The following is a 24,630-nucleotide window of genomic DNA, read 5'->3' on the forward strand; positions in this document are numbered from 1 at the left end:
TAACACAAGGAGAATTTAACCATCCCCCTTCCCTTCCCCCACCAATTCCTGGTGAGTCCAGATCCAATCCCCTTGGATCTTACCACAAGGAAAAAATCAATCAGGTTCTTAAAAAGAAAGCTTTTAATTAACGAAAGAAAGGTAAAAATTCTCTGTAAAATCAGGATGGAAAATACTTTACAGGGTAATCAGATTTATATAGCCCAGAGGAACCCCCCCTCTAGCCTTAGGTTCAAAGTTACAGCAAACAGAGGTAAAATCCTCTCAGCAAAAAAGGAACATCTACAAGTTGAGAAAACAAAAATAAGACTAACACGCCTTGCCTGGCTATTACTTACAAGTTTGAAACATGAGAGACTGATGCAAAAAGATTTGGAGAGCCTGGATTGATGTCTGGTCCCTCTTAGTCCCAAGAGCGTACAACCCCCAAACAAAGAGCACAAACAAAAGACTTCCCTCCACCAAGATTTAAAAGTATCTTGTCCCCTTATTGGTCATCTGGTCAGGTGTCAGCCAGGTTTACTGAGCTTCTTAACCCTTTACAGGTAAAAGAGACATTAACCCTTAACTATCTGTTTATGACAGCACCTTACTCCTTGGAATCATTGAGGAACTAGGTGAAAATGCTGTTTTACTAGATTGGAAAGCATTAATTAGCCAGGTAAAAATACCATTAAAAATGTCATGTACTAGTTATCATTTATAACAAAAAATGAAAGCTTAGGAAACTATTTCCCCATATGAATAGAAATCACATTATAACATTATAGCTACTACCTCTATTCCACATATCTTGCTTTTGAGCTCTTAATGTAAAGTGTGACAGATATATAGCTGCCTAATTAACTTGACTATTGTCTGCTAAAAATACCTTCTATCTTAGCTCTCCTTCTGTGCGACTAGCATAACGTTAATTTAATGGAAAGGTCACATTATACAACAAGGAATGTAGTGACATTCTATTATGTCCCTCTTCCCCTGCTTCCAACCCCCCTCTTTATATTTGTGCATTCAACACATTTTCTATATGCATTTCATGAATAATGAGAAACTACACCAGCCATGAAAAACACTGCCTTTCACTGCTTGAAATGTAACACACATCATTCTATCGTTTCAAAAAAATGTGAAATAGCACCAGTCTGATTTTACAGAAATATTTGCTGTATGTCAAAACTCAGGCTTCAAATATTATTTCTTTCACTGTTAAAACACCTTCATCCAGTTAAGTCTGCATCAGGAAATATTCTAATTTAAAGGACACTTTCAAGCTTTCAGGATTCAAATCAACTTATCTTAAAACTGTTATTCTTTGTAAATATGGGGATGATACCACCTCCAACACTTTTTCTCCACTATGAAGTGTTTAGGGGTGTTACCGTGGTGTCCTGGCTAAACTTCAACTTGGATAATTAAATTTTGCCCACTTAAATACCTTCTACTGTTTCAACTGGATCCATTATTCCTCATCAGTTTTTAATCTAAACTGCTGTCGGATGTTGCAGCCGACTGTTATTGAGAGGTGGCTGTCACGATCACTATATACAGTTTGTAAACTACTCAGGCCTCTTTTAAGGTGAAAGGTGACATATAAATGTGTTCTTATTCCAAAGAAACAAAGCACAACCCATGTCATATATAAACAGACCTCTGCATGAATAAAGTAGTTGTGAATTTGTACCACTTCTGTTTTGTCTCAGTCACATAAAAAAGCAGAATTTATGTTCTTCCAGAGCATTTAAATATCTCCCCTCTTTCAGCAACTGGGCAAATGCTGACTAATGTTGGGGGAACCTCATCTTTGCATCTGCAAAAGATCTCAACCTATTATTCTCTTACATTATTAGTATATGTACATTCATCCCTGATATAACTTCATCAAATGCTACACCAATGGAAACCTCAACTGATCAGTTAGGTCAGCTTTACAGTCTTTTTGTGCAAAGGGACAAAGTGGCGCAAAGGTGCCGTGGGCACAAAAGCAGTGTTAATACGTCCAGGTATCCTACTCAGGGCCAGTCCTGCATATTATAATATAAATAATAATATCACTTAGCTCTTATAGTGCTTTTAATCTGTATATCTCAAAGTGACTTTGGGGGTTGGAATTTCCAGAGTGTTATGGTGATAAATACTAAATGACGGCATTTAACATGTCTTTAACAAATGAGCTAGAATTCCAACATTGAAGTATTGCCTATCCTACTCATATCATCTGGATAGTGCCACTGCTGACTCAGACCTAATAAACACAGTTGAACTAATCAGCTACCAGTTTAGAAACAACAGGAATGTTATAAAACACAAACTCCCATGTGACCAGGCTGCCTCTGTGGTGCCATCTTGTGGCCCATCAGAGCATGACTCACCCAGTTACGGGTCTTCACCATTGTCTGTGAGGTAGTGATCTTTTGTCCACTGGCCAAGGTTCACTTCAATCATACCCCTTTCTGGAGTGTTACGGTCCAAAGGAGGTCAGGAACCAAACAAAACAACTCAAAACCTCTATTCAAGGCTTGTCTCCAAACAGTCCATGCTTCTATTGATCCCCCAGAGCCTGGTTGTCCCTTCTAGCAGGGACTTATCTGGCCAGCAAATTAGCCGAGTCCGAGACCTATAACCAGGGCCGGCTCTACGTTTTTTGCCGCCCCAAGCAAAAAAAAATTTGGCCGCCCCCCTTTGCACTTTTCAATGTTTTTTGTTTGTTTTGTCTTGTTTTTGACTGTTTAAAATAAAAAAAATGAAAACAGAGAATTTGTAGTTAGTGAAATAAAACAATTTCCTACTAGTGTACTCATTTACTCACTGGGCCAGCCATGGAGTGAGCTGGGCTGTGTCTGCCTGGGCAGAGCTAGGGCTGCCCTTGTGCCAGAGGCCTTGGCATAGGCAGTACGTCAGCGCCAACTCTAGGGCTCATGTGGTCCGTGTGGGTCGGACCAAGTCACGCTGCTGGCGGGCTACCCAGCCTGGCTGTCGCTGCCGAGTAGCCAGAGGGGCCTGGAGCTGCATGGGAGACACTGAACAGCTCTGCCTCCTGTCTCTCCTTCCCCGCGAGCATGCCCGGGGGCTTGGCGCTGTCCTCCGGAGCTGGGCATTGCAGCCCCCTGCCGGCAGGAGCAAGCAGCGGGCGTTGGGGGTGGGGGCTGCCTGGTCCCTCCAGCCAGGGCACAATCACCTCCACTCCCCCAGCGCCAATCCCAGTCTGAAATGGCTGTAGCAGCCCTGCCCACGGTCCCACGTCTTGCTATGCAGCGCGGGGAGGGGAGGAGGCTCAGAGCTGGGCTGCGGCCCGGCTCCCACACTGGCCTAGGGCCCCCGTGGCTGGAGGGGCAGCAGACCCCGGGGAGCCTGGCTTGGGGCAGCCTCAGCAACACCCCAGAGTCCCAGGCAGTCACCCCACGGTGTGGCCAGGGACAGAGCCAGCCGGGCGGGGGGCACCGCCTGTAGCTCTCACACAGAGCGAGCTGGGGCGGATGCAGGGTTCGGCTACCAGGGCCCAGGGCAGAGCAGCCGGTGATCGCAGGGCAGCGTGCCCAGGCCTCCCGCTCCCCGGGACCCCCGCGAGCCAGCCGGGAGCTCGGCCTGCGCAGCAGCACAAGTTCAGCTCAGTCTGGGTTGCTGCTCCCCTCCCCTCCCCGAGTGAAGGGGAGAGGAGGAGGAGGCGGAGGCAGGGAGAAGAAGAGGAGGAGCCTGCAGCCGGCGCTGGAGGAGGAGCCTGCCTGCTCGCCATGTTCCGCCGCCACCCCCAGCGCTCCGTGACCAGGGCAGGGCTGCGCTACCGGCTCCTGCCTGAGGGGGGCTGGCTCCTGCCCGTGGGAGAGCGGCAGGGACACGCTCCCCACTGAGCTGGCTCCCCCTGCCCTGCCGCACAGCCCCGCCGGCACCCGGTCAGAGAACAACAGGGCGGTCAGGATCCAGCCCAGAACACTGCCTCCGGTCGGACCTGGGACCCCAGCATTATGCTGCCCCTGGTAATTTGCCTCCCCAAGCACCTGCTTGTTTTGCTGGTGCCTAGAGCCGCCCCTGCCTGTAACCAGGCTTCTCTCCCATCAGGAGAAGCAGAGCATTGCTGTTCTTCTGGGTCAGCCCTGAACTGGGCTCAGTCTCCACCTTGTAGTTCCCCTTTCCATGCCTGATGTTTGCTGCAGCTGAATGTGGCGGGACCAACTTGGTCCACAGGCTTTCCTTAACCCTCTCATTGTCAGTGTGAGGCCTATCTGCCCCATTCCATCCCATCCAAATCCTGTTAATTGAGTTTGGGGTGGATATGGGTTAATGAAGCAATGTGAACATTTGAACAGCAAACAATTAAAATCTTCAGAAGAAATAACCTGCTCGTTTGTTGTGGTAACTAAGACTATGTGAAACTCACTGATTTACCAGAAAGCATGCAAAAGCTTTTGTGGAACGATTCTCTGTGAGATAGCTCTGTATGTTTGTTTTCATACACAAGCTTCAGGTTTGAACTCACAAGTTGCACTGGAAGTCCACTGAAATACTAGATATTCATCTCATTTCACTGTAAAACCATGTGAAACCATGAATGATTTGATGCAAAATCATGAACTAGCTCAGATTTGCTCTGAAGGTTCAGAAACCTTCATGAACTTTTTGATGAACATGCTCAGAGCTTTACGTTTATAACAAACCAGGCAAGCTTTATGAAATCATTTTAGTTCTGAGACTTATTTTGGATAAACAAGTGTTATTATTACACTTGCTAAAAATATCAAAGAACTGTTCTAACACAGTTCCCATTCTTTCCCAAAAGTTACCATTTGACAAAATTCTCCCAGCGTTGGTAGCAAATGTCATTCTAGCTCCCAGCTGCAGCCAGCAGAGCAGGAGATGCTGCCATAGGTGGAACAGTCTGTTCCTTTTACCATGTATCCTAGAGAGCATTTTTAATGCACTGCTTAGGAGAAGCAGACACTAAATGCATTTAAAATCTAATGTTTTGAAAATTCATCGCAAAGTGTCACCTTTGTAATGTGCTTCTTTCCTGCCTCAGGCGTGATATTCCAGATCAATTCCCAAACCTAAGTGAGCAATGCAATTCGCAATATTGACAATTCAAACTGTAATCACACGAGTATAATGCACCATAACTGTTCCAGCAGTTTGACATTTGGCAAGTTTACTAAGACCTTAATAACAATGTATTATTACATTTGATATGCTTCCCTTAATTCATTATGGAAGCAGCCTTTAGGAATAGAAATTGAACTTCTGAAATGGATTAGATTGTTTTGAATTTAATAGCATGGAGATTGTGTGGACTCAACTGGATAGCTGTTGTTCCAGAGAGATGTCAAACTAATTTACTGATCATAAACCTTTTATTTTATAGAGCATCTCCTATTCTCAAGTAGTTAGGCTCAAGTCAGGAATACCACCTAAAATCTAATATTTGTGTTCAAAAGGAAAGTAACCATTTTTAACCAAACAAGAACAATGGCCTATTCTAAGAATATTATCTTTTAGCATGACTTATTTCTATTCTATGTCTCTACAATTGTGATTTACATTTTGTAAATATTATTGCCACCTCTAAGCTTTACATGCTAAAGCAGAAAGCAACATGGTCTGGACAAATAAGCAAGAGCTGGGAATCAGGAAATCATGAATTCTAATCCCAGGCTTGTCACTAACTCGTCATATGGCTTTGGGAAAGAGACTTCACCTCTCTGATTCCATTTCCTCATGTGTAAAATGGGGATAACATTTGCTTATCCATCTTAAGGTTGTGAGGATTAGTTAATGTTTGTACAAAGCTATGAATATGAAAAGTGCTGAGCATTGGGACTAATAATCATAATAAATCTAGCTATGTCACCATTCGGGGATTGACATTCCTATTCTACAATTGCTAGGAACGGCTGAGAATTTGTAGTGTACACATAACCAGAAACAATACACACCACCGCTGCCAGTTAGATCACACATATGGAGCATGAGAAATAGAACTCAGAAATTCTGCTTTAAAAAAAACATAGGCCTCTGTCACTTGAGCTCAATAATCTTAGCGCATAGTTAGTTATCAGTATTATCATCATCTTTGTGGGGGGTTATTATAGTTGTACATAAAAATTTCTGTTATCTTTTTCCCTTTAAAAAATACCCACCAACCTAGGAAGTTACATATGAATAAACTACATTGAAATAAAGTTATTTAGGTTCCTCAAATGGTAGGAAATGCCAAATTTATGGCTGCAACCTTAATCCTGCTGTCTTGTGTATACGTGTGATGATACAGTCTTTAATTACATGATCTATAACAGGGCTCAAAAAAGAACTAGATAAATTCATGGAGGATAGGTCCATCAATGGCTATTAGCCAGGATGGGCAGGGATGGTGTCCCTAGCCTCTGCCAGAAGCTGGGAATGGACGCCAGGGTATGGATCACTTGATGATTACCTGTTCTATTCATTCCCTCTGGGGCACCTGACATTGACCACTGTCGGAATACAGGATACTGGGCTAGATGGACCTTTGGTCCGACCCAGTATATGTTCTTACCTGTAGTAATAGATGCCCCCAAATTATGATTTATTACTATTTAAGAATTGCCCAGGCATCAATGCCTTTTAGAAAGTCAGAACAGAGGTCTAAGAAAATAAAAGCGCAAAGTCTCACTGCTAGTTTTCTTCAATAATCTGAGCAAACTCAGAGTTGCTGCAGCCTTTTGCAAGAACATACTGCTGGTGCAGCTAAAGAGACTTCCCCTTTTCCCCTGTCTGTGAATGAATTAAAAATCAGATTAATATCAAACAGTCAGATATTATATGATGTGCCAAATATAGTAGTAAAATAGGGAATTTGATGGAATATAATATTATAGTTAAAACTGATATAAAAGGAAAGTCAACTATAAATGATACAGCTTTGGGAAAAATATTATAAACTTTAATGACAGGATTGCATTCATATTGATTTCTTTTATTTTAAGTAATAAAGTGAAGAAGTAAGGTTATATTTGCAATCAAGCATGTTTACGCTATCAAGTTAGTAAAATACACCTGTGCTGATAGAGGCAGTAAATAAAAGGAACTAAAAGCAAATAGTGTCTTTATTAAGGACACTTGACCACAAAAATGGAATAATCAGAGATTTAACTGTTTGGTTAAAATTGCATAGGTTCAGTTCAGCCATACATACCATCAAGGTCCCTTGTTAAAACAAGGAAAACAGAAATGGATGATTTATACAGTTGTTCCAGTCTGCTGGTGAACAACAGTTCTTGAAGTGACTTTTCTTTGTATAATGGACTGTTAAAATAAGTTTAAAGAGCACCCAGAAAATACATAAGGACTTTGTATAAATTATATGAACTTTAACCTGAAGATTTCAGAAGCCAGCAAAGCATCGATGGAGAAACTACAACTTGAGCAAGCATAACCACAAACTTGGTTAAGGAATGCATTGCAATTCATCAGCGCAGCGTAGCAATGGAAAGCGACTTGGAGAGGTAAATGGCTGACTGGAGCAAACCAGACAGTATTTAAGGTACATCCCAAGATGGTTGTACCAACAGTTATGACCTAACTTGTCTTATACAAACTGGTGCGTGTGAGAAAATGTGTTGCATAAAAAGAGATTGGAAATGTCAGTCCAGTTGTAAGAACTCAAAAGCTGACGTCACATTCCCTGATTGGATAGTGAGAGAGGACAACTCTCATTTCAGTTGGATATTTTGAATCTTCATGAGAAGTATGGGTCACCCCACCAGCACCTCCAAAAAGAGGAACTAAGTTGAACCACCCAGGAGAAATAGGAGAAAATGACCCGTCTCCTTCAACACTTTTGCTTTTCGAAAGCGAAGACACCTGGAAGAGAGAAGATTGAGGTCCTGGGCCAGCCACCTAGGAGTCCTTTTGGTGACATCAAGTACCTACCTCCGATAAGCATCTTTAACAGTCTTTCTATTTTCCAGCAATTTGTGTTGCCCGCTTGTGCACCAGCAAAATACTATAGTTATGTCCGTCCTTCATACCACCTGTGTTTGCAGCATCAACTCTAGCTGTGAATAATAACTGAGCTGAAAACTGACACCTGAAAATTGAACAATGATCCGGTGATAAGTAACACAGACTTTCTCTTAAGTGACCTCTCAAATCAGTCAACTGACCACTTCCTGAAACTGTACCTAATTAGTAAGGATGTGTACATGCCTGTGTATGTGTTTTAAAGATTGCCAGTGTTACAGTGAATGTCCTTGTTTTGTAACACGTTTCTATCAAGATTGTTGTAATGTAGCTTTAAAACTGAACAAATTACTGTTGTTAACTAAGATTGTAGACCACTGTACATGTGTCTACCATAGTTAATGGTTTCATACTGCCTTTCTAGTTCTAGGTGTATACAGACATAAAATGAGACAAGTGCACAAGCTTTTTGAACTGCACTCAGTTTGTATAGTCTGGCACAAATGTAGGCATTTAGGTTAGGTAGTTAGGAGTTGTTAAGGGTTCCTTCCCCACGCTGAACTTTGCGGTACAGATGTGGGGACCCACATAAAAATAAGCTTAGGGGGACTTTCACCAGCTTAGGTTAAAAACTTTTTTAAGGCACAAATTTTACCTTGCCTTGAACAGTATGCTGCCACCACCAAGCGATTTAGACAAAGAATTAGGGAAAGGACCACTTGGAGTCCTATTCCCCCAAGCCCTGCACCCCCTTTCCTGGGGAAGGCTTGAGAATAATATTCTTACCAATAGGTACAGGTGAACACAGACCCAAGCCCTTGGATCTTAAGAACAATGGAAAATTAATCGTTTTTTTAAAAGAAGAATTTTAATTAAAGAAAAGGTAAAAGAATCACCTCTGTAAAAATTAAGATGGTAAGTAATCTACAGAATAACAAAAGATTTAAAAACACAGAGGATTTCCCCTCTAGGCAAACTTTAAAGTTACAAAAACAGGGATAAACCTCCCTCTTAGCACAGGGAAAATTTACAAGCTAAACCAAAAGATAACTTAAGGTATTTCTTTGCTATTAGTTACTATTTTTGCAATATTAGATGCTTAGTTTAGATATGGCTTAGGGAGATGTATTTTCCTTGCCCTGGTTCCTTGTTGACTCCAGGAGACACAGACAAAAAACCTTCCCCCACAGATTTGAAGGTATCTTTTCCCCTTATTGTTTTTTTTTGGTCAGGTGCCACCCAGGTTATTTGAGCTTTTTAACCCTTTACAGGTAAAAGAGGAATTAACCTTTACAGGGTAAAGAGGAATTTTATGCTATCCTTAGCTGTATGTTTATGACAGGAATGTTAGTCGGATCTCGGGGATATGAGACACTGGGAAATAGGTAGCAAGGGCTGACTACTATAGGTCCTTTGGAGGGAGATCTTAGTGAATTGGCATGTAAGTAGTTGACCAAATTTTCTTGTAAGTTTTTAATTGTTTTTCCTCTGATTGTGTTGGCAACATTGGAGCTGACAACCAGTTGGCACAAGTGAGGCCCTATTCTGAGGGGCTTGTCAAAAATCCAAAGTCACCTTTCCAAGATAGAAATTGAGTACAAGTTTTAATATTCTATTGTGATTGTAGGATTTGATTTTGAAAACTGGAATGGTTATAATGACAAATTTTTCTAGTTTATGTTAGCCAAATCATAGTCCAATACTATTTTTGTCTTCCTATATTATTAGTTGCTATTGTTAAAGATTGTTAATAAAACTCTATACAACTAAATTAAACTCAAGTGTTTTCCTTTAGTTAAGCAATCAAAATTAAAAGAAACCTAAGAAAGGTGGTATGGGTAATCATTTAACTAGTTTCAAAACTAAAATTTGTTATATATCCTCCAGATCACATACTATTTTTCATAGGACCTCAGGCTCATTCAGAGCTCAGAATGGATGCCTAAGGGGCAGAATTAAGGTTGCATGGGAAATTGGAAATCTGGCAGTTCTGAACCTTTAAGTGCTTGGCTTTCAGACCTAAATAATAATTCTTTAACTCAAGGTTTTTTGTAATAAGTTAAACACTGTTAAGGGGCAAGGAGTCTACATTAGGCCACGTATACATTTAAAATTTAGATCGACATTGCAATGTCACTCAGGGGTGTGAGTTTTTTACACCCCCGAGTGTCATAGGCTATGTCTACACTATGCAACTTTTAGCAGCAGGGCCGTGACGCTACAGCCCTGTTGCTAAAAGGCACGCAGTGTAGCTGCTGTTTGTCAGCTCTCCTGCCAACAAAGAACTTCCACCCCCAACGAGTGGTGTTAGCGTTGTCGGCAGGACGCAGGAGAGCACTCCTGCTGACAAAGAGCTGTTCACATCGGCGCTTGTTGTCGGCAAAATTTTTTTCTTTCAGGGGTGTGTTTTTTAACACCTCTGAAAGACAAAAGTTTTGTCATTTAGTTGCCACTGTAGACATAGTTTTAGTTAAGCTGACCTAGCTCCCAGCGGACACACCAGTATGTTGATGGAGAAATTCTTCCAGTGTGTCTCAGAGAGGTGGATTAAGTACAGCAATGGAAAAACCCCTTCCATCACTGTAGGAAATGTCTGCACGACAGTGGTACAGCTGCAGCGCTGTAGCTATGCTGCTGTATCACCTGTATTGTAGACAGAGCTTTAATAAATCCAAGTAGTAATTAATAGTCTAATAGAAGTCTAGAGAATCCAATTTGATGGAATACATACATTGAGGGGGCCAGGAAGAAAAAAAAGATGTCACTCTAACTTAGACGCAGCTCTCAATTTGGCAAACAGTGTCTAAAACTGAACTTATCTTCCCTCTCAAACCATCTTCTGTCACTTTTGACAATATCATTATCTTTTCTATCACCTAAGCTCCCAGACTTAGCGTTACCTTAGACTCCTCTCTTTCCTTTGATGTCAAATCCACATAATTGCTAAATCCTGTCACATCTTTCACTACATTTCCAAAATGTGTTCTCCCCCAACCATGCAGCCAAATTATCCATCTTCCTATTTACCACTTTGACTATGTACCCTAAGACAATATTTCACTTTTAATAAACAATATATAAAACCAGCACCATGCATCCAACAATAGGTCACCAATACAATGCGAACAAGAGAGCAAAGTTAAGGTTAGGCAGGCTGTGTAAGTTGGGTGGGTGATAGTGCATGATAAAGAATTGTCAATGGCTTTGGGCAAATGGTTAGATCACATACTGTTTAGTTCCTGACATTCTAACATTTCGGGTCTTTTAGAAAATGTCAATTTTTTGTTAAGAAAACGTAACTAGTTTGGGGTGCTACTTGGAGCCCTTTAAACACATTTTCAATTGCAACTTTTTAAAAAATGAAGTTATTTTGTTTACAAATATAATTTATGGCAATAGAAGACAAAATAATCAGAAACATTGAGCAAGTCAGATTCCACTTACTGGAGGTCAATGCCATACATAAACACTAGTTAGTACATTACAAGTTCTCAGTGGCTTGTTGCTGTACGTGACCCTGGGGAATGTAGAAAGTGCTAATGGGTCCCACCAGCTTTCTTGAAAAAAAGTAAGGCTAAGATGCCACCTCACATAAATAACATGAATGGATATTAACTTACTTGATGATTAACATGTCAAGTGTTCATACACGTGTTATGGTTATGAAGCTTGTGAGAAAGATTAGTGGAGTAACTTCCACAAGTTACTTTTCTGTCTCTGAGTAGAACAACTACTTTTCTGCATGTTCTTAAAAGGAGGAAAAAAAATTAAATTTCTCTGCTTAACATCAAAGAAAAAATTAGAACAGTTTAAAATTTTACATACTAAAAATAAAAGAAAATGAGCAGAGGAAAAATATCAGTAAAATCCAGCTATGTTAACCACAGGAATTCTCCATGAAAACCTAAATGGGGCATACTCATATACCCATTTTAATTATACAAAAAGCTCTGCAATGGAAGCAGTGTGCACTAAGGCTATGCAAGTCTTTCAACATTTCTTGACGTATAGCCAGCCATGTCTCTCAGGGGCACAAGATGCTGTACCCTTTCATTTACATAGTAAGCAGTGAAATATCTCTTATGATGCGACACCATGAACTCTGAAATTGTAATCACAGTGTAATCATGCTTGCAACTGCTCTTTTGTTTTACATTATCTGTAACTAATCTCTCTCATATGTTTTGGTGATAGCCAGGTGATACACTGCAAAGCCATTTGATAAATTGCATGTATCAAATCGCTGACAGTCTCACCTGCACTTTGTCTACCTCTTTGTCCTGCTTTGGAGTACTTCTAACATTCCAAACTTCTGAGCGCGTACAAACAATTGCCATTTTAAAAAACAAAACAAAGCACCACAACAGCAACCCACCAGAAATGTTTACTACTTTCCGCAAAATGAGGAATTTGCCTTAAAAATTACATTGTTCTCAGATAATTTATTTAGTCCTGGCCCAGTGACAATTTTAAGGTGCAATATCTTGCAGCCTCTCAGAGTTAGCAATGACAGCTCTACACACGAAATCCCCCTTTTTCTAGAGTATAAAGCTTTGTGGTTTGACTCTGGTTTGCATGCATTACGTGAACATTGCAGCTGCAACTCTGCAGACAATTCTTGTGTAACTGAATATATTACACCATCTTGATTCCTAAGCTAGCTTCAGCCTGGAGCAGAGAATTTTTGCAGTGGAGTACAAGTCGTCTGAAAAATAAGGATTCGCAATAGAGATTTGTCAGGGTTTCCAACTATAGCAATGTGAACAACATCAGTGTAATTTCTATCCAAATTTCTATGTAATTTCTTCTCCAGTGCTAGTTGAAAACATGTCTTTGCTGACGCTGTTATCAATCTTATCTAGTGACCTATTTACCTAACACACACAATTACAGAACATACTCTTATCACAAGTACAGAGGAGGCTGGGACATTAATGATACTGCAAATTCTGTGGAATTGGATTGTTTTAGGCTTGGTCAAAAAGGCCACCTTTCTTTCATGTAAAAAGTCAACAAGCCACCCCAGAGGTTTTGCAAATGGATTTGTTACAGCAATTAATGAAAAAGAAACTATATGAAGATGATAAAAGGTGACTACTATCACCACGCACTGTTACACCAAGGAATCACAAAAAGACCTTTAACACATTGCTCTGGACACTTAGGAAATCAAAAATGCTGTCTGGAAAGTGACATTCCTTGACTTTCAATGAATCAGTCCTGTCTGCTTAGTGTGTGCCCAACATTTTTAGAGAAGGAGAGAGAGAGAGAGAGAGAAACAACACCTAAAACCAAATGAAGTTACTTCAACTTATATGTAATGGATGCTTTAAAAAGGGGTCAATCATGCCATTTAGACAGCATTTAAACTGGGTGCAATGCTGAAATATACTCCCTTCTGGGGAGTATATTTCCCACAAACAATTGTCTAAAGGCAGAATGCCAGGAACCAGGAAAGAAGCTCTGGAGGGGATGAGTGGCCAATTGGTTGCCTAATTAAACTGAGTGGATTGGGGCAAAAACTAGAGACAGAAGTATGAAGCAGGCATGTTTAGGCCACACCTAAAAACCACTGACATTGTGGGGGTAAATGGAATGCCAAGGCATTTTAACTCCTGCAGACATAGAGGCTCTAACATGGGATGGGGCCACCCAACTGCCCTCAGATAATGAAACCTTAGTAGATTAGGGGAAAGCAGGCCCCCCATGTCTTCTAAAGTAGGGTTGCCAGGTGTCTGGTTTTCGACCGGAATGCCTGGTCGAAAAGGGATCCTGGCAGCTCCAATCAGCACCACCGACCGGGCTGTTAAAAGTCTGGTTGGCGGTGAGGCAGGGCTAAGGCAGGCTGCTCCCTACCTGTCCTGGCACTGCGCTATGTCCCGGACGCAGCCAGCAGGTCCGGCTCCTAGGGGGGGAAAAACCACGGGGCTCCGTGTGCTGCCCCCACCCCGAGCACCGGCTCTGCACTCCCATTGGCTGGGAACCATGGCCAATGGGAGCGGGGTGGGGGGCGGTGCATGTGGGCGAGAGAGCAGCGCATGGAGCCTCCTGGCCCTCTGCCTAGGAGCCGGACCTGATCCAGGACAGGGAGCCTGCCTTAGCCCTGCTGTGCCACTGACCGGGAGCCACCCAAGGTAAGCACATGCCCCAATCCTGAGCCCCCTCCTACATCCTAAACCCCTCATCCCAAGCCCCATCCTAGATCCCGCACCCCAGCCCAGCCCCCATACCCCTCTCACACCCCTGCCCCCTGCCTCAACCCCAGGGCCGCCCGGGGGGGGGGAGGGGGCAATTTGCCCCAGGCCCTGCAGGGGCCCTATGAGAATATAGTATTCTATAGTTTTGCAACTTTTTTTATGGAAGGGGCCCCCGAAATTGCTTTGCCCCAGGCCCCCTGAATCCTCTGGGCGGCCCTGCTCAACCCGCAGCCAGTGATGAACTGGAGCCGGTTCACACCAAATCACGCGAACCGGTTGTTAAATTTAGAAGCCAGTTTAGAACCGGTTGTTAAAGGGGTGGGCAATTGGGAGACGGAGGTTTTCCTGTTGTTACACTGGCCCGCAGGCCACATCCGGCCCTCCTGAGCTCCCGGCTGGGGAGGCTCTCCCAGCCCCTCCCCCTCTGCCAGAGTCTCAGCATGCCGCGCCGCTGGTGCCAGCACTCTGGACCGCTCCTGGGCAGCTCCTGCTGCTTTGAGCGGCATGGTAAGGGGGTGGGGCTGCGAGCTCCAGCAGGCTGTGCGGCATCCATACACTGTTGAAAAGCGGCGTGAAATGTAGTCAGAAGCCCATGGAATGATGGGACGGAGAAAACTGCATGATGGGATGGTGAGCCTGCTCCCATGAGTCACTGTGAACCCTTTCCAGAACACCCAGTGGCAGATGGTGGTGAGTTGCACAGTGGAATAGGTACCCATGGTGCTCTGCCCTCTCTGTCAATGCAAGAGCACCAACTGTGGACGCGATCTACCGTCATATGGAGCATTGTGTGGACATGCAAAAGTGGTTTAATTACAGCAATGGATGATCGTTGACATAACATAAGTTGACTTTGTAGTGTAGACACGGCCTTACTGTTTTCATTGTAAAGTAGCCAACACATTCCAAATTGTTATTTAAGCATGAAAGAGTAGCTTTTTCAGATGGGCAAAAGCTAAAATATTCAAAAACCAGCTGTAAGTTTCCAGGGATAATAGATTTACTTAAATAATAATAATAATGCAGAAACAAACAGGAAAAAATACAGCTATTTTGGACATATTTGTTGGCTAGAATCATACTGATCACTACCAATCACTTAAATAATACCCTAGATGTGCAATTAGCCAACGATCATTACACCCTATGCCCATATCTTCCTATGTAATCGCTTCATAATAAGTCCTCAATCACTTTTAGCCCATTTTAGGAGCTTTTCAATTTAGGAAGTAGTGGTTGTCAATAGATAATAGCTCACAGGAGAGCACCAACTCAAGTCCTATTAAATCCAGAGGGTTACGGAGTTTTGCTGTTTACAGACTTAACTGTTATTCACCATCATTATTCTCTGGCCATGTTGGTGATCAGAACAAATGCTAATTTTTGGGAGCAAATATATTGAAGAGATTAAGCTTTTCATTTCTAGGAAGACTACTGCTCTCACTCAACCAGTGGTTAAAAAGTATACCAGTAGTTCTCATGTCTGCAGTCATCAGGTACATACTGAATGACAAAATAATCAAGTATATGGCCATTCTTCAGGCCCTGTAGTCTTTTGGGAGTAACAACATGTTTTACTATATAATTACGTTGAGATTTTCAAAGCTGAGCAGGGGATTTAGGAACACAGTGCCCATATAAATGAATGGGAGTTGAATGGCTGAATCCCGCTAGTGGCTCTGAAAACCTCTAATTTAAGCTGCTACCATCATACACAGTATTTTCAATGCACCTGCCTGGTTTAGATCAAATCACTCTTCATAGAAATTATACATTTTAACCTGCTCATTTAGTTCAAATCTCAATCAGCAGAGTTCAAATTTCTTTCCAGAACCTTCATCATCTGTGCAAAATTACCACTGAGTTTCAAGCTTAGTGTAGGGGTCTAAACAATCAACAGTTGCTGCTGAATATCTAAACATGAATGGTACTTCTAGGGTCTGAGGGAAGGGCATTTCAGTGGTTACGTGCTATAAAGGCAAAAATAGTGTCATGGGCAAAAATACTGGCAAAACTTGCTGTACACATAGAACCAAAAGCCTTTTCCCTTTCAGGATGATAGGATGTTAGAAGTTCAGTCAAATGTAGTGCATGGGAGCCAGTCTCTGTTCAGAGCTTTAGAGCATCCAGTCTCTGTTTAGAGCATCCAAAACTTTAAGCTGTATATGTATTCCAACACACAATCAGTGCAGAAAATTAAGCAGCACCTATATCCCTGTGTGGATCTGGGCCAAAGTCACTATGGCTTGCTTTATAATTGCAAAGTCAGAGAGAGAAAGATGACTACATTCAGACAATACATGTTGCTTCACTTGGAGGAAAGCATAAACAACAACTCAGAGAATTATAGATTTCCTTGCATGAACCAACAATGGTGAAGAAAACACAAACAATGGGACTTTGCAATTGAATTTCAAGTGTTGGCAACCAAGCAAATGATATTTTTGGCCTTGTAACTCAATCATTAAATCAGACAGTAAAAGGGACCTATGGAAGAGCAAGATCCCCTTACCGAGTGCCTGTGTAACAGCAAAGGAGACCGGTAGGAGGTGATAATTACACTGGCAGTCAAAGTAGCATATATATAATCATAGTTAACCATAGTAGACTTTCTATGAACTCAAATACAGATACATTTTAGAACATAATATATACTGTGATAACATCTACAACTGTACATCTGTATCTCTACTTGATACCAGAGCTTTCACACCACCTCTCTAACAACTCTCCTCAATCCTAACCCTCATCCCCCAGACTTTTCCTTTGCTCCATCACCCCATCTCCAGTTCTGAGGTGTCCCTCTTATGCTCAATTTCTAACCCATTGTCCCATCCCTGAGACCCCATCATTTCCCGACTCCTAGTTCATCCTCTCTTTATTTGCTCCTTCCCTTCTGTTTTCAAGAATGATCTGGTTACCTCTCCTTAAAAGTGCTGTATACTCCCATTACCCCAGTTTTCTCTTGAATCCCACCCCCCAATCATCTTTCTAATTTCTCCCCTTTACTGAAACTGCTCCTGCTAAAGCCTCCAAAGACCAAGTTTAAAAGGATCTTCTCTATTCTCAAACTGCAAAATATAAGGTCAAATCACTTTTCTCTGGTCTAATTTTTCTCCTGATGTTCTGTGGTGTCATTACTAATTGGATTATATTGGAATGATTGATTAATAGGCTGGCACAGCACGTTTCACACTGCCTTTTTGGTCTTTAAGCAAAAATTGACTATTCTTTTCCAGTAGAATGTGCCTCTACAATTTACTTACAAGATGATCCTCTTTGCTTTGCTATTAAAACCAGGAATGAAAAAAATTAAAAAGTTAATAATTCAGAAGAGGAATTTTCTTATGTTCTTACCTGGGGCATCTGTCCTAAATAGTGGAGGGTGAGTTTCTTTGGCTCTAGGTAGATAATTTTTCCAAGCTCCTGGTAAGGTTTCCAGCTGGGTGTCCAGTACCCGTGCTGAGTGAGTTGCTTGTGCCTCCTGTGGTAGTTCTCCCAAAACATTTGCTCCCTTGTGGATTCCCAGCAGTTATAAACGGTACTACTTCTAGCTTGGACCTTTGCACCTTTCTGTGTGGGGATGGGCAATGGTCTTATGAGCACAAAATAACGAGGGTCCAAAGTCTTAGTGTTCCCAGGCATCCTGATTTTGTTGTTCATCAACCTGCTGAGTAATTATACTGGTCCTTGGGTGGGACCCTGGTGCTTCTACTGCTGCTATTGGTGATCTTGATCCCCCTCTTTTCACCTCCACGCAACCCCTGCCACAGAACACAGCCCTTAAGACCACCGGTCACCTGCTGCATGGACCCCAGAGCTGATCTTCCTTTTAATTTTCAAAGTAACTTATCAAAAGCATCTGGCACAAAATAACTTGAGATATAAAGCCAATCCACTCTGCAGTACCCTCGGCCAGGGGAGATAAATCGTTCATGAACAAACCCACGACCCTGCCCCACTGAACAGCCAACAGGCCAGGGAACCCACAACACACAGGGCTGAACAGAGAGCTCTCTGGGATCCCTCTGAACAGCTTTATTTATTCATTCCAGAAGACACACTAAAAACCATCTCCTTGCAGTTTGAATTCTAACAAGACAATAGGTAGGGCCCCCAAACCAGGCAATGCCCCCCTCCCCACCCCCACAGCACAGAGAGCCCCCCCCCGCCCTGAGCTCAGGAGCAGAGAGCCACACAGTTCAGAGACACCCTCCAGGGTCAAGGACCCGCTTTCACTGAGCCCTGCCCCAATCCTCCCTTTGTGTCCAGGTGCTGAGCCCCCAGCCCAGGTGCTGGGCCCTCCCCCACTGAGCCCCCCCCTCGGAGTCCAGGTGCTGGGCTCCCCCAATGAGCCTCCCCCTCTGAGCCCAGGTGTGAGCCCCCCGCCGCCCACTGAGCCCGTCGGCCGGAGCGTGTCCCGGGCAGCGCGTCTCCACCCCGCCCACCCGCCCGAGACGGCGTCCCCCGTTGCCCCTGACGACGCGTCACAGGTCCCTGCTCCGCGGAGGGCGGGGCAGAGCTGCTGACGTCACCCGCCAGGAGCCTGGACTGTGCTAACGGCGCTTCTATGCAGCGCTCCCCCCCCGCAGCCGGCCGGGGGGCAGAGCCGGGACCTGCCTGCCCCACTGGGGGGCGCTGGAGCGGGGGTGGGGCGGGGCCTGGTAACTCGCTTGGGACTCCCAGCTGCACCCGGCCCAGCTCTGACCCCCTGGTGCCGAGCCCCGGCCCCACAGCCCGCGGGGTCTGGCTTTACAGGGAGCTGGGGCGGGTACAGAGCCCCCACCCCCCGCCTGTGGGGCGCACCCAGGAGTGGTCGCAAGGCCCTGGCTGGTGGAAGGCGGGAGGATTGTTACCAACGGTGCTGCTGCCCCCCAGCCTGAAGTGGTTTCCAGCTCAGTTCAATGGCTTACAGCAGTCAGCACCCTTAAGGGCTACCCACCCCCTTCCCTGCATTAGCCATGTTCGAGGGGGCAGTTACGTTCCGCACACACAGGGGCCTGAAGCTGGAACATCAACAGATTCAGAACGGGGTGTTGGTGGGGAGGGGGAACCAGCCAAAACCATAACAAGTGCATAAAGGCATTTCAGTATGTGCTATTGTGTCTGCACACCAGCATCACGCATGCTGGTGGGTAACTGAACCGATTCCGGGCGTAAGGGGAACACACGTTTGTATTACCCATGATTTTGGCCCCCAGTTGTAGAGATCATGAAAGTATATTATGATTAATAGGTTGAAAATGTTAGATGAAAGATCCAGAGACATGCAAAGTCCTTTGGAGATATTAATATTCACAATACTCCATGTGGAGCTTTTTATTCCCATTTTATAGAGGGGAAGAGTGAAGTATAGAGATGAGAGGTTCCTTGGTCAAAGAAACACCAGACATGCGCCTGGTTTATTGGCGACAATGGCAAACCTAGTGCAGGATTCGGCCCATAGCCTGTTAGCTATATAGAATTAGAAAATCAAATCTCCTGCCTCCCCAGGGAAGCTCTAGCCACCAGCAAGCAAGCAAGCAAACACCCATACACCTCCCAAACCACCCACACAATATTGTCAGTGAGCTTCTTCAGCACAACTTTTCAGACTTCACGCAAATCTTGAGAAACAAGCCCTAACCGCTGGAAAATGAGAATTCAAGAGGAGTTTAATACTATATCTTTTCTGGCCTACAATACATACAATAGCAGCAGAAAATAGCATATTATTTATAGTATAGAGTTTCCACAAATGAATGTTCGTATCTTGTTAAAAACTCTCCCAATCTTTTGAATTCTATAAAACTTTGGAGGGTATTATTTACAAATACATGTTCTGTTTCCTAAAAAGAGATGCTTAAATGTGGGGGGAAAGCCTACAGTCCTCCCCTCCCATTTATTTTCTTTTACTTTAAATAACTTTGCTAGAAATAAGATTTGAAAAATAGTTATGTATCCTAGCTGCCCACAGTCCAAGGTGCCATCTTTCATGGTAATGCTGTAAAATAATTTACCCAACCCTCCTACTTGGAGAAGTGGTTCTCAATAAGGGATACATGTACTCCTGGGGGTATACAGAGGTCTTCCAACTCATCTAGCTATTTGCTTAGTTTTACAAGAGGCTACAGAAAAAGCACTAGCAAAGTCAGTACAAAACTAAAATTTCATACAGATAAACAAGTCATTATACTGCTCTATATACACGATACACTGAAATGTAAGTACAGTATTTATATTCCAATTGATTTATTTTATAATTATATGGTAAAAATGAAAAGTAAGCAAATTTTCAGTAATAACGTGCTGTAACACTTCTGTAGTTTTAGGTCTGATTTTGTAAGCAAGTAGTTTTGAAAGTGACATGACACTTTGGTTACATAAAAGAGAAATCAGACTCCTGGAAGACTGAGAGGACTAAACCTACTAGCTGGAACTAGATACCAAAGATTAACTCTTCCCTCTCCCTCAATCAGGCTTTGTTCAAATCATACTGCTCCTTCTTATGCACCATTTCCAAGACCTGGCCTTTTCTATCTGTGTGCAGAGCAAGGTTGGGATTCCCCCCCCACCCCCCAATCATTTGTCCACAGACAGTTAAGACTTCACATTTGGTGATCTGGTGAGAAAAAAAAAAAAGTTTGTCCCGCTTTTCCAGTTGTGGTCTCAGTCTCTCAAGGACATCAAAGTGAAAACTCTTACTGTAGGAAGTGTCTAAAGGCATTTCTTAGCATTCTGCTTGGGCTGTTCTGGATGATTGCACCTCATTTCTGGTTTCTCATTTTAATTTTCTTGGGTTTTAATGTGTCCGACTCTCATGTGCTCATATATTTAGTTTTGTCCTCACTCAAATATAAATTAAAATGCTACCGCCACCAGCACTCTGAGATGGCGAGTCAGAGCTGAGATGAAGCACCAATAGCAGTAGGAATCTGAGGTGATACTTGAAAGCTTTGTTGCAGGCTAAAGGGTTCCAACAAACAACAGAGTCTTGTTAATTTCATTTTGCCACTAACCCTGCATCTTGCAACACTGTGAACAGCAGGTGTATATACATACTAAAAACCTTAAGGAAATAATTCATTTCCATTATTTTCTTAATACAGATTGCAACATCTCACTTAGCTTAAACAGAAAGGCCTGATCTATCATCATGCAAAAAAAAAAAAAGAAAAATAAAATAAATTGGGTTTTAGGAGCAGCCTTAATGACTAAAATTTTGATTTTACATACATACAATGATCCTGGTCCTTGAAAAATTGAGATTTGATGGGTCTTAGTGATTTGTTTGCATTAGAACAAATCTCATATTTCACACAGCTGAAAACTAAAGCAAGTAACTGTTCCCGAGCTCATCTCCTGGCGCTGACGCTGGAGCTCTTACTGTTCGTTTTGGCAGCTGGGCAGCATGTGTATGTTGTGTGTGCGTGAATAGATTTCTAATGAATAATGCTTCAAGATCTATTTTTACCTATGTTCAATCTTCTTGTTAACATTCCTAATATAGACTCAGATTTAAGGCCAGAAGAGACCATCATGATCTGGTCTGACCTCCGGCATATCGCACTCCACCAAACCTCACCCACCCACTCCTGTAATAGACTCCTAATCTCTGGCTGAGTTACTGAAGTCCTTTAAATCATGATTTAAAGATTTTCAATCACAGCAAATCCACCATTTACTCTAATTCAAACCAGCAAGTGACCCATGCTCCGTAGGAAGGCAAAAACCCACCAGGATCTCTGCCAATCTGACCTGGGGGAAAAATTCCTTCCTGACCCCAAATATGGCGATCAGTTAGACCCTGAGCATGTGGGCAAAACCCACCAGCCAGACACCAGGGAAAGAATTTACTGTAGTAACTTGGAGCCCTCGCCCTCTACCGTCCCATCTCCAGGCACTGGAGATATTTGCTACATGCAGTTACAGATGGGCGATGTGCCATTGTGCGCGATCATACCACCCCCTTCCATAATCTATCAAGCTCAACCTTGAACAAAGTATTTATTTCATTTCAATTTCATTAGAAAATCCACCCATCCAAAGCTCTTGAGCACATCTGATAGTACAGTATACAAATCTTATCACTGAAATAATGAACTCCTCTTTTCCCTGCAATCCATTCAGAATGCACAGAAATTATCTTCTTAGCTCCCTTGCTCCAGCCACTCTCTCCTCAAACGATTGGATGAACAGATGACTTTCTGGATATGCCTCAAGTGCTTACAGGCTTGAATTGTACCTAAAAACAAATTGACAACCCTGGTATAATCACTCTTTGCTAGATGTGTTATGGAGCAGTGGGTAGCCACAATCTGTACAAAGAGCCCTTTGCCAAGCCCTGGCCGGGGTGCCTAAGGGCAGCCCCCAGCCTGTGTCCCTGGCGCACACCATCTAGGGCACATTGAGGGTCCAGGGCTCCCCACAGCAGCTCTTATGGCCCAGCTTTGGCTTCCAGCCTGGCTGGAAGTGAGGCCTCGCAGGGAAGAAAAGGAGCAGGGGCAGGGCCTTGTGGCAAGGAGGGGCTGAGGTGGGCCACTGGGAAGAGGCTGGCGCCTCCCCAAGCCTCGCTTGGGCAGGTGTGGACTGGTACCACAGGGAATCTGGGACAAATTCTGTATTGGAGTCATTCAGCCTAGGACCGGGACTTGAACTCTGCATTTCAGAACAGTCCCACCCAATTCAGACTAGGTGGTCACCCTAGGTGGGTCTCTTAGTTCATGAAAAGGAGGTGGCAATTCACAGGAAGCACTACAAGCACCCTATAGCGAGATAGCTAGTGCATGTTTGTTTGCTCTGTGTTAACAGCAAAAACCAACCAACCAAAACTTTATCAGTAAAGTTGAAGCCTTTATCATTTAGCTGTTAGTGCTGTATCCAGTCTTTACTGCCCAAGCACTCTCACCCTCACGCCTCCTCCTTTCCACCTCCACCACCACAGAATCTCCTGCTCTTCTTTCTTTCACTGTTTTCACTTCCCCTCGCATGCTGCAGGCTGACTCCAGGTGTGAAGAAGGGACCCTGGCCCTTTAAAGTCTTACATGCAACTTTCTGCACTAGCAGCCTCTTTCTTACCAGGCAAAAGGTCTGATTTCAGTGGGAGATTCCCTGCGTTAAAAGAGTCTACAGCTTCAGGCCCCATGTTAGGAAGGATCAGGTAGTCTTCTTTCTCCACCTTGTATATACCACTTCTTGCTGAGTTTGTCCCTCAACACTCCCTCTGCCTTGAAAATTCCCTCTGGAGGGGCGGACAACAATTGAATCAGCTCCAAGATGCTCAAGCCCCTTGCCCAGCACTGAGTGCAACTCAGTTTAGTCTATTTGTATGGAAATGCCACTGTTTTCTCAAAGGCAGCGCTGTATATATTCTTCAGAAACAAAACAATGGATTTGCAGTTTTACATTTTTGGAGACAAAGTGTGCACAAACATTTTTATTCTGTGGCATGTGAAGAATCAGGAGTAGAGCTTTCCAATTTGGTCACAGCACCTGTTCTACAGGCATTAGATTATTTTACTACCCATTTTTATGCGATCTCAGATACATTTCTCTGCTGCTCTATTCACTGTCCGGTCACATTTTCAGGGGTTATTCTGAGAAAGACAGGGATGACTATATTTTTGAAGGTTTTCTGTCTGTAATTTCTCCAGCCAACATACAATTTTGGTGGCAATTTAACAGCTCTTACAAATTACATTCTTATCATTTCTTGGTTGTCAGAGTAGAAGTCATGTCTTTTTACCACAATTTTTTCAGTTTCTTATTGCCACTGTATTTAAGGGGGGAAAAAAAACTTCATTTTTTCTTTTTTGTCCTTCGCCTCTATTTTCTTATTCCTCAAGGGCAGTCTCAGAAATTCAAAGCTGGTTCCTGGCTATCAGATGATCCAGTATTGTCTCCTCTTTTGGCAGGTTTGTAGAAACTCGCTCTTCCTTCAGTTCCTTCCATCTAAATGGCACCTCTTAATAAATTACCCTTTGTCTTTCAAGCAAATGTCTCGGAATGTGACATTTTGAATGTATAATAGTTGCATTCCAGTGTACACCATTATCGGGCATCAAGCACAAGGCCAATAGAAAATCACTGGTGCAGAAAATAAAAAGATTTGCATATTTGTGCTCTTGCCCTCCTGTCCAAAACAATTGTGCTCTGTTCCGTAGTTTCAAAAAGTTTGATTTTAATATGGGAGGAGTTCTGTTAAGAAATAGCAAAAGCTCCCCTCCCCCACCTCATGTTAGTTATTGAACTGATTTTCCTACCCAAAAGGGTCGAAGCAATAGCATCTGCAGAGGTGTGTGCCTCCCTCTCAATCTGAATGGAGTATTATCTTCAATGTGTGTCCTTTCAAGTCATAGTGCAGGGATGGTGGAAGCTGGCCCAATCAGTAAGCCTAATCCAGCAGCAAAGAGGGAATATTTCTCCTAAGTGTCAATCTTCAGGCATTTGAGTCAAATGCGTATTACCCCACAAAATTGGGGAGGAGGGAGTGAGAATGGATTAACTGACACCTCCATGTAGGGCTGCA

At 43.2% G+C, this 24,630-nt stretch overlaps 1 protein-coding gene across 4 annotated transcripts in view; it reads right to left on the reverse strand.

The window, feature by feature from the left end:
* Positions 1 to 24,630, reverse strand: part of CCDC60 (coiled-coil domain containing 60) — a 143,731-nt gene that overhangs the window by 85,891 nt on the left and 33,210 nt on the right. For 2 of the 4 annotated variants that reach the window (XM_044989441.1, XM_044989439.1), the window contains exon 1: positions 17,481 to 18,248. The exons of 1 other annotated variant lie outside the window; for it this stretch is intronic. In XM_044989441.1, coding sequence (XP_044845376.1) covers positions 17,481 to 17,786 — 306 coding nt within the window. In that variant the 5' untranslated portion in view covers positions 17,787 to 18,248. Of the gene's footprint in view, positions 1 to 17,480; positions 18,249 to 18,519; positions 18,537 to 24,630 lie in introns of those variants that run through there. One more of the 4 variants, XM_044989440.1, reaches the window with a different exon arrangement.

This window comes from Mauremys mutica, chromosome 16 (genome assembly GCF_020497125.1).
Source record: "Mauremys mutica isolate MM-2020 ecotype Southern chromosome 16, ASM2049712v1, whole genome shotgun sequence".
Classification (NCBI taxonomy): Eukaryota; Metazoa; Chordata; order Testudines; family Geoemydidae; genus Mauremys; species Mauremys mutica.